This window comes from Anolis sagrei, chromosome 9 (assembly GCF_037176765.1).
Source record: "Anolis sagrei isolate rAnoSag1 chromosome 9, rAnoSag1.mat, whole genome shotgun sequence".
In the NCBI taxonomy this organism is placed as follows: Eukaryota; Metazoa; Chordata; class Lepidosauria; order Squamata; family Dactyloidae; genus Anolis; species Anolis sagrei.
The window spans coordinates 12118437-12132335 of record NC_090029.1 but is presented as its reverse complement, the minus strand read 5'-3'; the positions used below and the strand labels follow the sequence as shown (position 1 = coordinate 12132335).

At 45.8% G+C, this 13899-nt stretch overlaps 1 protein-coding gene across 1 annotated transcript in view; it reads right to left on the bottom strand.

Moving 5' to 3' along the window:
- Positions 1–6985: 6985 nt before the first annotated feature.
- MYO1E (myosin IE) overlaps positions 6986–13899 on the bottom strand; it is a 118173-nt gene continuing 111259 nt past the window's right edge. The window contains exons 27-28 of the mRNA XM_067471288.1: positions 12226–12383; positions 6986–7945 (exon numbers count right to left, since the gene is read on the bottom strand). Of these exons, the coding sequence (XP_067327389.1) occupies positions 7869–7945; positions 12226–12383 (235 nt within the window). The 3' untranslated portion in view covers positions 6986–7868. The remainder of the gene's footprint in view (positions 7946–12225; positions 12384–13899) is intronic.

Here is a 13899-nt window from a genome sequence, read left to right as displayed (position 1 = left end):
CTCTGCCCCGGAGTGTGGTGGAGGCTCCTTCTTTGGAAGCTTTTAAGCAGAGGTTGGATGGCCTTTTGTCAGGGGTGATTTGAATGCAATATTCCTGCTTCTTGGCAGGGGGTTGGACTGGATGGCCCATGAGGTCTCTTCCAACTCTAGGATTCTATGATTCTTGACTTTTCTTTTGTATTCAAGGAAAGGATTGTCTCTTACAATGCTCCAGCAGTAGTCTGACAGCATTGACGGAGTCCATTTGCCTTGATACCTTTTTTCCATAGTGGCAACTTGTTGATGGAAATGCTCACCATGCTCGTCGCTCACTGCCCCACAATTTGATGGAAAGAAATCCAGATGCGAGTCAAGGAAGTCTGGCCTCATATAGGGCTTTCTGGTTTTTGCACACGGCACTAATACAGCTTCATCAAACATTCTAGAATATTCTAGAATCTTCCATAGTGTAAGTCACAACATGCATTTTTTCAACCATATGTGATCACGTGATTGCTTATATCATAAAAACTAGAGCCAATATACATTTTTAAATGTCATTTAAAAGTTTTCAGCACCCCAAAATCATAAAAGAACAGCTATTTTCAGGCCTGCAACTTTTTCTCCGTTGAATAGTGTAATACTATTGAGAAACCCTTGAAATGTGTGTTTTTGAAGGCAAGTATCCATGAATCCATAGGGGGGGATGGGGGCGGGAGCAATTCGGGATCTATTTTTTAATAATTTTAGGTCGACCTCGTTAATAAAAGTGAGCGGAATCCACTCGCGTCTCGGCCTCCTTTTCTGCCCAACAACCGAGAACGTCGCTTCATTGGCAAAACATTGCTTTTATTGATCGTTTCGTTTAATCTCTCCATGCAGAGGCTCATCGCACGCTTGGAAATATTTAGTTTAATCTTTTCTTCCCATGATTGAATATTTAATTTCAGTCAGAGACCAACCCAGCATGAAAACCAACAATGAAAGGTAAGGAAAAAATCATACACTTAGGCTTTAAAATGTGGTGAGAGTAAAAAAAAACTATTTAAATTACTTGAGATAAAACAATAGAACCTTTCAAGGTTCAAAACTGTAACAGCATCCTGGATGTGTCTACCTGATGGTGTTGCCATCCCTTCTTTCCCTTTCCTTTGCTTCCTCCTTTCTCTTTCTACTCCTTCCTCCCTTTTTCTTTCCTCTCCTCCTTTCCCCCTTCTCCAGCTCTCTTTATTGCTGGGTTGTTGTAGGTTTTTTCAGGCTATATGGCCATAGTCTAGAGGCATTCTCTCCTGACGTTTCACCTGTATCTATGGCAAGCATCCTCAGAGGTAGTGAGGTCTGTTGGAACTAGGAAAAAAGGGTTTTTTATATCTGTGGAATGACCAGGGTGGGACAAAGGACTCTTGTCTGCTGGAGCGAGGTGTGAATGTTTCAACTCACCATCTTGATTAGCATATAATGGCCTGACAGTGCCTGGAGCAAACTTTTGTTGATTCCGGCCATGAAAGCCTTCGACAATACATTGAACATCTCTTTATGGCTCTTTCCTTCTCCTCCCTTCCAACCCCACATTGTCCCTATGGCAACATGGCTCTCTTTTATGGCTCCCCTCTCCTTTCCTTTCCTTTATCCCTTCTCCAGCTCTGAAAGGCATTTTCAAGTCTCCATGGCAGCATGCCTGCCTCCCCTTCTTCCCTCCTTTCCTTTTCCTTCCCTTCCTTCAGATCCTAATGCCTTTCTTCTTTTCCTTCTCTCTCTGAATGTCTCCACCCTCCTTTTCTTCCCTTTCTTCCTTCTCCAGCTCTGAAAGGCATTTTCATGTCTGCCTCCCCTTCTTCCCTCCTCTCCCTTTCCTTCCCTTCCTTCAGATCCTAATGCCTTTCTTCCTTTCCTTCTTGCTCTGATTGTCTCCACCCTCCTTTTCTTCCCTTTCTTCCTTCTCCAGCTCTGAAAGGCATTTTCATGTCTGCCTCCCCTTCTTCCCTCCTTTCCTTTTCCTTCCCTTCCTTCAGATCCTAATGCCTTTCTTCTTTTCCTTCTCTCTCTGAATGTCTCCACCCTCTTTTTCTTCCCTTTCTTCCTTCTCCAGCTCTGAGAGGCATTTTCATGTCTGCCTCCCCTTCTTCCCTTTTCCTTCCCTTCCTTCTGATCGCAATGGCTTTCTTCCTTTCCTTCTCTCTCTGAATGTCTCCACCCTCCTTTTCTTCCCTTTCTTCCTTCTCCAGCTCTGAAAGACTCTTTTCTCTCAATGGCAGCATGGCTCCCTTTGTGGCTCTTCCCTTCTTTTTCTCCTTTCTCCCATCTCCGCCTCTAAAAGGCCTGTTCTCTCAATGTCCCCAGGGCAGCATGGCTCCCTTTGTGGCTCTTCCTTTCCTTCCTTTCCCTCTTCTCCAGCTCTCTTTATGGCTCTTTCCCCCCTCCCTTCCAACCCCATATTGTCCCTATGGCAACATGGCTCTCTTTGATGGCTCCCCTTCCTTCCTACCTTACTTTCTTTCTCCCTTCTCCAGCTCTGAAAGGCATTTTCAAGTCCACATAGCAGCATGGTTCCCTTTATGGCTCTTCCTGTCTGCCTCCCCTTCTTCCCTCCTTTCCTTTTCCTTCCCCACCTTCAGATCCTAATGCCTTTCATCCTTTCCTTCTCTCTCTGAATGTCTCCACCCTCCTTTTCTTCCCTTTCCTCTTTCTCCAGCTCTGAAAGACTCTTTTCTCTCAATGGCAACATGGCTCTCTTTAGAATCATAGAATCATAAGAGTTGGAAGAGACCTCATGGGCCATCCAGTCCAACCCCATTCTGCCAAGAAGCAGGAATATTGCATTCAAAGCACCCCTGACAGATGGCCATCCAGCATCTGTTTAAAAGTTTCCAAAGAAGGAGCCTCCACCACACTCCAGGGCAGAGAGTTCCACTGCTGAACGGCTCTCACAGTCAAGAAGTTCTTCCTCATGTTCAGATGGAATCTCCTCTCTTGTCGTTTGAAGCCATTGTTCCATTATGTCCTAGTCTCCAGGGAAACAGAAAGCAAGCTTGCTCCCTCCTCCCTATGACATCCTCTCACATATTTATACATGGCTATCATGTCTCCTCTCAGCCTTCTCTTCTTCAGGCTAAACATGCCCAGCTCCTTAAGCCGCTCCTCATAGGGCTTGTTCTCCAGACCCTTGATCATTTTAGTCGCCCTCCTCCCCTTGTCAATCTCTCTCTTCAATTGTGGTGCCCAGAATTGGACACAATATTCCAGGTGTGGTCTAACCAAGGCAGAATAGAGCATGGGGAGCATTACTTCCTTAGATCTAGACACTATGCTCCTCTTGATGCAGGCCAAAATCCCATTGGCTTTTTTTGCCGCCACATCACATTGTTGGCTCATGTTTAACTTGTCCACGAGGACTCCAAGATCTTTTTCACATGTACTGCTCTGTATCTTTGCATTTCGTTTTTTCTGCCTAAGTGGAGTATCTTGCATTTGTCCCTGTTGAACTTCATTTTGATAGTTTTGGCCCATCCCTCTAATCTGTGAAGGTTGTTTTGTATCCTGTCCTCTGGAGTATTGGCTATCCCTCCCAATTTGGTGTCGTCTGCAAACTTGATGATTGTGCCTTCTAGCCCTTCATCTAAGTCAGGGGTCCTCAAACTTTTTAAACAGAGGGCCAGATAACAGTCCCTCAAACTATTGGAGGGCCGGATTATAATTTGAAAAAAGCATGAATGTATTCCTATGCGCACTGCACATATCTTATTTGTAGTGTAAAAAACACATTAAAACAATACAATAATTAAAATGAACAATTTTAACAAGTATAAACTTATTAGTATTTCAATGAGAAGTGTGTGAATGCTTTTGGTTGATGAGATAGGATTGTTGTTGTTGTGTACTTTCAAGTCATTTCAGACTTAGGTTGACCCTGAGTGAGGGCCGGGTAAATGACCTTGGGGGGCCGTATTCGGCCCCTGGGCCGTAGTTTGAGGACCCCTGATCTAAGTCATTAAGTCACACATTACACAAATTTTCAGTTTTTCTCAGTTGCGGAAACGAAATGTGCCGTTTCTTAATAAATTTAACGTGCTGAATTCAAATATAATAATTAAATGTGTTAATTGGCTCTGGTTTTTATGCAACAGCTATTTCAATTTTCTCCACAATAGGTAATTCGTTAATATTATGATAATGCGCCTAACCTTACTGCATGTATATAAACCGTGAATATTTACTAAATTTTAGTCAAATTATATTACGAATAGTTTATACATGAGAAATATTTATTTAATTAGTCTATTGTTTATGTTTGTGCAGCAAGAAACTATATTAGTAGGCCGAATGCAGTTGAAAAGTCTGAAGGTTTAAATGTCGCTTTAATAGTGACTTTAGTTTTTATCCTGTTTGCTTCTCTTGACTTTTCTTTTGTATTCAAGGAAAGGATTGTCTCTTCCAATGCTCCAGCAGTAGTCTGACAGCATTGATGGAGTCCATTGGCCTTGATCTCTTTTTTCCATAGTGCTTTATTTACACACGTGCAAGGCAGAACTACAGTAAAAAGAACAATGTAAAACGATGTTTAACGATACTGTCTCCGTCTTCAACTGACTGACCCTCACCGTTCAAAAGTCTGGCCTTATATAGGGCTTTCTGGCTTTTGCACACGGCACTCATACTGCGTCATCAAACTTTCTAGAATATTCTAGAATCTTCCATAGTGTAAGTCGCAACATGCATTTTTTCAACCATACGTCATCACGTGATTGCTTATATCATAAAAACTAGAGCCAATATCTAGAAAAACATCTACCTCTGCTTCACTGACTATTCTAAAGCCTTTGACTGTGTGGATCATAATAAATGGTGGCAAGTTCTTGGTGGGATGGGCATCCCAAGCCACCTTGTCTCTCTCCTGAGGAATCTGTACAAGGACCAAGTGGCAACAGTCAGAGCTGACCACGGAACAACAGAACTGGTTCCAGATTGGGAAAGGCGTACGGCAAGGCTGCATCCTCTCACCCAACCTTTTTAACGTGTATGCAGAACACATCATGCGATGTGCGGGGCTGGATGAATGCAAAGCTGGGGTGAAAATTGCTGGAAGAAACATTAACAACCTCAGATATGCAGATGACACCACTCTGATGGCCGAAAGCGAGGAGGAGCTGAGGAGCCTTCTAATCAAGGTGAAAGAAGAAAGCGCAAAAGCCGGGTTGCAGCTAAACGTCAAAAAAACCAAGATTATGGCAACAAGAATGACTGACAACTGGAAAATAGAGGGAGAAAATGTGGAGGCTGTGACAGACTTTGTATTTCTAGGCGCAAAGATTACTGCAGATGCAGACTGTGGCCAGGAAATCAGAAGACGCTTCCTTCTTGGGAGGAGAGCCATGTCCAGTCTCGATAAAATAGTAAAGAGTAGAGACATCAGACTGGCAACAAAGATCCATTGCCTAGTCAAAGCCATGGTATTCCCTGTAGTCACCTACGGATGGGAGAGCTGGACCTTAGGGAAGGCTGAGCGAAGGAAGAGAGATGCTTTTGAGCTGTGGTGTTGGAGGAAAGTTCTGAGAGTGCCTTGGACTGCGAGAAGATCCAACCAGTCCATCCTCCAGGAAAGAAAGCCCAACTGCTCATTGGAGGGAAGGATACTAGAGACAAAGCTGAAGTACTTTGGCCACATCATGAGGAGTCAGCAAAGCCAGGAGAAGACAATGATGCTGGGGAAAGTGGAAGGTAAAAGGAAGAGGGGCCGACCAAGGGCAAGATGGATGGATGGCATCCTTGAAGTGACTGGACTGACCTTGAAGGAGCTGGGGGTGGTGACGGCCGACAGGGAGCTCTGGCGTGGGCTGGTCCATGAGGTCACGAAGAGTCGGAGACGACTGAACGAATGAACAACAAGAGCAAATATACATTTTTAAATGTCATTTTCGTTTTCAGCACCCCAAAATCATAAAAGAACAGCTATTTTCAGGCCCGCAACTTTTTCTCTGTTGAACAGTGAATTGTCAGTGAGCTTGTAATGAAGTGCAAACATTTCCCAAGGCAAATGTGGTCCTTGCTTCATCCTTTTCGTGTTTTATCTATTTGTTTCTCCCAAATAGAAGTTTTCGTGTTGGATGCATCTCTTGGGGATAAGTTTGGTTTGTCATTTGACTACATTTTCAAGCTTTTATGGCTTAGTACAGGCATGGGCCAACTTTGGTCCTCCTGGTGTTTTGGACTTCATCTCCCCCAGTTCTTAATAGCTGGTAATCTAGCTAGTAACCTATGGATGTGAGAGCTGGACCTTAGGGAAGGCTGAGCGAAGGAAAATCGATGCTTTTGAGCTGTGGTGTTGGAGGAAAGTTCTGAGAGTGCCTTGGACTGCAAGAAGATCCAACCAGTCCATCCTCCAGGAAATAAAGCCCGACTGCTCATTGGAGGGAAGGAGACTAGAGACAAAGTTGAAGTCCTTTGGCCACATCATGAGGAGACAGCAAAGCCTAGGGAAGGGAATGATGCTGGGGAAAGTGGAAGGCAAAAGGAAGAGGGGCCGACCAAGGGCAAGATGGATGGATGGCATCCTTGAAGTGACTGGACTGACCTTGAAGGAGCTGGGGGTGGTGACGGCCGACAGGAAGCTCTGGCTTGGGCTGGTCCATGAGGTCACGAAGAGACTATATTAGTAGGCCGAATGCAGTTGAAAAGTCTGAAAGTTCAAATATCGCTTTAATCGTGACTTTAGTTTATATCCTGTTTGCTTCTCTTGACTTTTCTTTTGTATTCAAGGAAAGGATTGTCTCTTCCAATGCTCCAGCAGTAGTCTGACAGCATTGACGGAGTCCATTTGCCTTGATATCTTTTTTCCATAGTGCTTTACGAATGAACGAATGAACAACAACAATCTAGCTAGGATTCTGGGAATTGGAGTCCAAAACACCTGGAAGGGCAAAGTTTACCCATACCTGGCTTAGCAGTTCTGCCTTTAAAACCCACCCCTCATAAGATCCCTCCAAACAAAGCTTGCAGGCAGCAACAGGTATGAGTTCCTATGACTTTTTTATTGATGGCAGAGAAGAAGGAAACAGATAAAGTGGCATGCAGAAGGGGAGCAAGAACTCTTGCGATGGAGGCTTCTGGAAGCTCTCGCGGCACCAGCTCCCCCCTTGGGATAGTGCAGATGTGGAAGTACCTGGCTCACCAAAGGCGGCCTTTGCGGCTACGAGCAGCGGGTGGGCGCTGCGTACATTCATACCTACCTTCAAGCGGGCATTGCCTGGGTCTTGGTCGACGCAGGCAATGCTCTCCAACAACAGGCACAGCCATAATAAAGCAAACGTGGACCAGCCACATTGACCCGACAACTTGCAGCGTCAGGAGACGGCCTCCTTCCCACCTTTGGTTGCAGGACCTTTCCTTGTCGCAAAGCAAAAGGAGATTCCCGTGAAGTCTTTGGAACAGGGAAGGGGCCGGATTTCTCGAGAAAGGGAAGGAAGGCCTACATTTCTAAGGCAGGCAGCAGCAGCAGCAGCAAAATGTGCTCCAGCACGGCAGTGTGCATCGAATGCCGTTCTGTCATGACAAGGTCACCAGAGCAACAAAAGGCACTTGGAAGAAGGCACAAGCTGTCTCTCCAAAATCCTCCTTGAGAGCACCTGGCCATTTCCAAATTTAAAACAAGGCAAATGGAATGGAATTGAAAATATGCTCCTCTTCCTTTGCGAGATTTCTTTTTAAGTGTTAAATAAAATAAATAACAATTCCTTGGTTTGGGCTTTTTGAGGCATTCGGTGGGCTTTGGCTTCGCGGAGAAGGAGCGGAGGCGCTCCCGGCTCAACTCCTGGCGCCGAAGGGGACGAGGCTCTGCCGCTCGGGAGTCCCAACGCAAGGCCCGCCAGAGGCCTCTCCTTCCTTCTTCCACCTGGTCACAGCTTGGCTACGTAATTGTTGGGGAAGAGGCCCTGCTTCCCTCGCAGCCGCCCGGTCCACCACCCGGAAGGATCTGGAAAGGAACGGAGGGGAGTTGGGAGGAAAGCGGCCAGACTGGGCCGAATGGAGAAAGCACTGTCTCTACTGTGACTCATGTAGAGATATCCGAGCTGTTTTGATTACCCCCATCGTACAAAAGATGCCTGGAAGCTCAGTTCTTGTGGGTTTTTTCGGGCTATGTGGCCATGTTCTAGAGGCATTTCTCCTGACGTTTCGCCTGCATCTATGGCAAGCACCCTCAGAGGTCACCTCTAAGGAAGCTTGCCATAGATGCAGGCGAAACGTCAGGAGAAATGCCTCTAGAACATGGCCACATAGCCCGAAAAAACCCACAAGAACTGAGTGATTCCGGCCATGAAAGCCTTCGATGATGCCTGGAAGATCTGACAATCACAGCCCCAAAACATCCCAATGTACCTGAGGGACCGCCTCACCCCCTACCAACCCCAGAGATCCCTCCGCTCTGAGGATCAAGATTTATTGGAAGTCCCCAGTTTTAAAACCTTGCATCTCACAGCAACCAGGCGCAGAGCCTTCACAGTAGTGGCACCATCGCTATGGAACACTCTGCCACCAGAAGTCCGTGCCTTGCGGGATTTATTGGCTTTCCGCAGGGCTTGTAAGACATATTTGTTTCGTCAAGCTTTTGATCTTTGATATTATTTATTTATTATTTATTTATTTGCTTTATTTTTATACCGCATTTTTCAGCCTAATTCGGCGACTCAATGCGGTTTACAGTGCAATTTATATAACAATAACAATAAGTTAAAACACAACATACACGACAGACAATACAAGACAACACAACATAGTCATCAACACCTCAGTAAAAATCAGATTCCATTCTCATAATCCTTCTACCATTCCTTTGTTCATTTATACCGTCTTCATGAGTTCAGTTGCCTTGTTGGCCGAACGCCTGTTCATAGAGCCACGTCTTGACCTTCCTCCGGAACTCCAGCAACGAAGGGGCCTGCCTGATGTCTACGGGTAGGGCATTCCATAGCCGAGGGGCCGCCACCGAGAAGGCCCTGTCCCTCGTCCCCGCCAGCTGCGCCTGCAACGCAGGCGGGACCGAGAGCAGGGCCTCCCCGGACGATCTTAACGTCCTCGTCGGTTCATAGGTGGAGATGCGTTCAGAGAGGTAAGCAGGGCCAGAACCGTTTAGGGCTTTCTAGGCTAAAGCCAGCACCTTGAATTGTGCCCGGTAGCGGATTGGCAGCCAGTGGAGCTGGCTCAGCAGAGGAGTGGTATGCTCCCTGAGTGCCGCTCCCGTTAGCAACCTGGCCGCCGAGCGCTGGACCGTCTGAAGCTTCCGGGCAGTCTTCAAGGGCAACCCCACGTAGAGCGCGTTGCAGTAATCAATCCGGTATGTTGTTTAATTTGTGTTAGATTTTAGTTTGTTCTTGTAAGCCGCTCTGAGCCCTAGGGGAGTGGCGGCATATATGTTTGAAATATAAATAAATAATATATAAATAGGGAACCATCAATTGCTCTTAGGGTTTTGTGCTGCTGCTGCTGCTAAGTTTTGTGTTTGTGGTGATGCTGGGTGATTTTAAACAATAATATTTTGACGTTATGCGTTTTAGTGTCTATACCAGGCATGGGCAAACTTCAGCATTCCAGGTGTTTTGGACTTCAACTCCCACAAGTCCTAGAATCATAGAATCAAAGAGTTGGAAGAGACCTCATGGGCCATCCAGTCCAACCCCCTGCCAAGAAGCAGGAATGTTGCATTCAAATCACCCCTGACAGATGGCCATCCAGCCTCTGTTTAAAAGCTTCCAAAGAAGGAGCCTCCACCACACTCCAGGGCAGAGAGTTCCACTGCTGAACGGCTTTCACAGTCAGGAAGTTCTTCCTCATGCTCAGATGGAACAGCCTATGGACTGTTAGGAATGGTGGGAGTTGAAGTGCAAAACACCCAGAGGGCCAAAGTTTGCCCATGCCTGGTCTATACCCACAAATTTTACAAGAGCTGATCCAGGTGACTCTGTGTTGGGGACTTTCTGCTTTTAATGTTTTGAATCGCTGATCTTAATGTATTTCTTTTTTAAAATGCTGATTTCCGTGTGTTAATGTTTTGCACTCCTGGTCTGTGATGATCATAATAAAATTAATTCAGGCTGGGCGGTTGCGCTTGGACAATGGTTCTCAACCTGGGGTCCCCAGATGTTTTTGGCCTACAACGCCCAAAAATCCCAGCCAGTTTACCATCTGTTAGGATTTCTGGGAGTTGAAGGCCAAAAACATCTGGGGACCCCAGGTTGAGAACCACTGGTTTAGGACATGCATCACTCTTAGGAGCAACAGTCAGAACAAGCAGCTGGGGCTTGCAGCACAAGACAATCCGCGTTTCAGAAAAGTGGCATTACAGCAAAGAATGCTTAAAATAGAATCGGATTCCATTCAGCCATGTGAAAGAGTGCCTGCAATGTATTATCAATCATTGGGGTTGCGTGCAGCAGTATGGCTGTGTTCTAGCAGCATTGCTATTTGCACACCTTTACGCTTGTATAACAGACAAGGGTTCGATCTCCCACCCTGGACATTATTCTACATCTACCTTCTATACCCCACTTGCTTTAACACCATCAGATCCTCTGTACGGCTCCGGTCCAACGTACCTGTCCGAACGTATCTCCTCCTATGCTCCACCTTGGAGTTTAAGATCTTCTGGGGAGGCCCTGCTCTCGGCCCCGCCTCTATCACAAGTGAGGCTGGTAGGGACGAGGGACAGGGCCTTCTCAGTGGTGGCCCCTCGCTTGTGGAATTCACTCCCCTGGGAAATTAGGTCATCAACATCCCTCCTCTCCTTCAGAAGGAAGCTGAAAACATGGATATGGGACCAGGCCTTTGGGTAATCTGGCAGACTGACAAGGTAATGATGACCAGAATTTGGAAAGGACTATGGTAATGCTGAATGGACTTACGGATTTTAGGACTCAGTTAACGTTGGCCACTAGATTGGCTTTTTAGTTGTTATTGTATTAATTGAATGTTTTAACTATTGTGGTTATTGTTGTTATGTATTTTATCTGTTGAATTGTTGGCATCGGATCGTGCCGGTTGTAAGCCGCCCTGAGTCCCCCCTCGGGGGTTGAGAAGGGCGGGGTAGAAATGCCCGAAATAAATAGATAAATAAATAAATAGGTGCCAGGAGATGGAGGTGAAATGGAAAAAGGAGAAAATGCAGCCAGAACACTTTGGCCACACAACCATACCACACCCCAATGCCTGCAATCCTTTTGATGAAAATATTTTTAAAAATCCACAATTCCATCTAGTTACTTAATGAATCCAATTTCCAGAAACTGCACATTAATGAATATGATTTGTGAGAGTGTTATCGGTGTTCCACACATATGTGTGTCGACTCTTGTAGAAACAGTTCCGTTTTTGCTCTGCAACTTAAATTATTATGCAACCTATAAAGTGGCCCTATTTGTTTTGTCTGCAAAAGAGATCAGAAATAATAATAATAATAATAATAATAATAATAATAATAATAATACTTTATTTGTACCCCGCTACCATCTCCCCAAGGGACTCGGTGCGGCTTACATGAGGCCAAGCCCAAACACAATAATACAAGCAATAACAACAACAATATAAGCAATTAAAAACACATAAACAATAAGATACACAACATTATCAATAAACAACACATAATTAAAAACAGTGGGAAGGTCAAATGTAGAGTTAAAATTGGAAATAATGCTGGGATATGAACGGAAGGTGATACTGGTGTTTGTGGATGGGCATACGAGCAGACTTAAAGAAATGTAAAGTGCTATGGGATCATTATTCTGAGAAGGCACACTGAAACAGCCACGTCTTCAAGCTCCTCCTGAAGACTGCCAGAGCTGGAGCCTGTCTGATGTCTTTAGGGAGTGAGTTCCAGAGTCGAGGGGCCACCACCGAAAAGACCCTCTCTCTCGTCCCCACCTATCATGCCTGCGATGCTGGTGGGATCGAGAGCAGGGCCTCTCTGGATGATCGAAGGGATCGTGTGGGTTCGTATACAGAGACTGCAAGATAAAATTGCCATCAACTTCTACGGAGACTCAAAGGACTCATCTTCCCCCAGCAACTATTGATAATTCACATTACTTTTTTGCTCTTGGTGTGATCATGAAGCTCACCTATGTTTGTTTATCTTTTGCTTCTTGTTTGAGGGTACTATTCTGCGCACCTTGCACCTGTGCCTTTTTTCATGGCCTTGGGCTAGTACAATAAACCATTGGATTGAATGGAGCACATTTGTGGCACAGGGGGAGGCCGCCTTACCTTCCTTGACAATGTCAATGACGTCGTTGGCATTGAAGCTGAGCTCGTCCGTGTCCTGGGCATCGTAGGCGTAGAGTGCCCGGCACTGTGGGCCCTGGGGCTTGGGCTTGGGACGGCCTCCCGCCGGAGGGGGGCGGCTGGTGGTCTGCCTTCGTGCCCTGTGGATACATACGGAAGGGAGTTAATGAGGCCTCTGCCTTGACATGCAGCCTGGGAAAACCTCACACAATCCTGATAGGGTATATATCAGTGGTTCTCAACCTTCCTCATGCTGTGACCCCTTAATACAGTTCCTCATGTTGTAGTGACCCCCAACCATAACATTACTTTCGTTGCTACTTCATAACTGTAATTTTGCTACTGTTATGAATCATACTATAAATATCTGATATGCAGGATCTATTTTCATTCACTGGACCAAACTGGATCCAGTGAATGATATGCCCAAATCTGAATATCTGATACGCCCAAATCTGAATACTGGTGGGGTTGGGGGGAGGGGTGATTGAGTTTGTCATTTGGGAGTTGTAGTTGCTGGGATTTGTAGTTCACCTACAATCAAAGAGAATTCTGAGCTCCACCAACAATGGAATTGAACCAAACTTGGCACACAGAACTCCTGTGACCAACAAAAAATACTAGGAGGGTGTGTTGGGCATTGACCTTGAGTTTGGGAGTTGTAGTTCACCTACATCCAGAGAGCACGGTGGACTCAAACAATGATGAATCTGGACCAAACTTGGCTCAATATGCTCAAATGTGAACACTGGTGGAGTTTGGGGAAAATAGACCTTGACCTTTGGGAGTTGTAGTTACTAGGATTTATAGTTCACCTACAATCAAAGAGTATTCTGAACTCCACCGATAGAATTGGGCCAAACTTCCCACACAGAACCCCCATGACCAACAGAAAATACTGTGTTTTCTGATGGTCTTTGGTGACCCCTCTGACACCCCCTCGCGACCCCTCCAGGGGTCCCGACCCCCAGGTTGAGAAAGGCTGGTATATATAGAGTGGCACTGGTTGTCCTTCCAGGCCTGAGCTGTTAGGAACTGGGGGAGCTGACGTCCAAAACACCCAGAAGGAGGGCTGAAGGTGGCCCATGCCTGTTATAGCTCATGCTATCGATCACTGAGCTATGTATACAATTGATTCATCGGTCGTGACTTCTCCTTTGAAGTATACTCTTCAGCCTACCATTGATATATGAAGTTTACTATCTGATGTTGGGAGGGCCGGCATTCTTTTCATTTTCCTTCCAGGCACGGGCCAACTCCTGTCCTCCTCCCTCTGAGTGTTTTGGACTTCAATTGTGAGAGTTAGAGTCCAAAACACCCCGAGGGAGGGGCAAAGTTGGCCCATGTCTGGTTTGTAACTGGAAACATCTGGAGAGGTTCCAGCAGGTGGTGCTGTGGAATGCCTGCCTTGCAAGAGGGAGACCTCCTGGCATCTTTATGGCTGTGCCCAGCATCCCCCCTGCCTTGCGTGGCCAATTGCAGAGGGGATGGGCCTCCTGGTTGGCATTCAGCCTAGATTTCATCCAGTAATTGGAGGACCTAAATTGGTTGAAGTTTAGCATGATATATGCATATTATAATATGCATGTATATGTGTGTGTGTGCACGTGTGTGTGTGTGTGTGGATATATATATATATATATATATATATATATA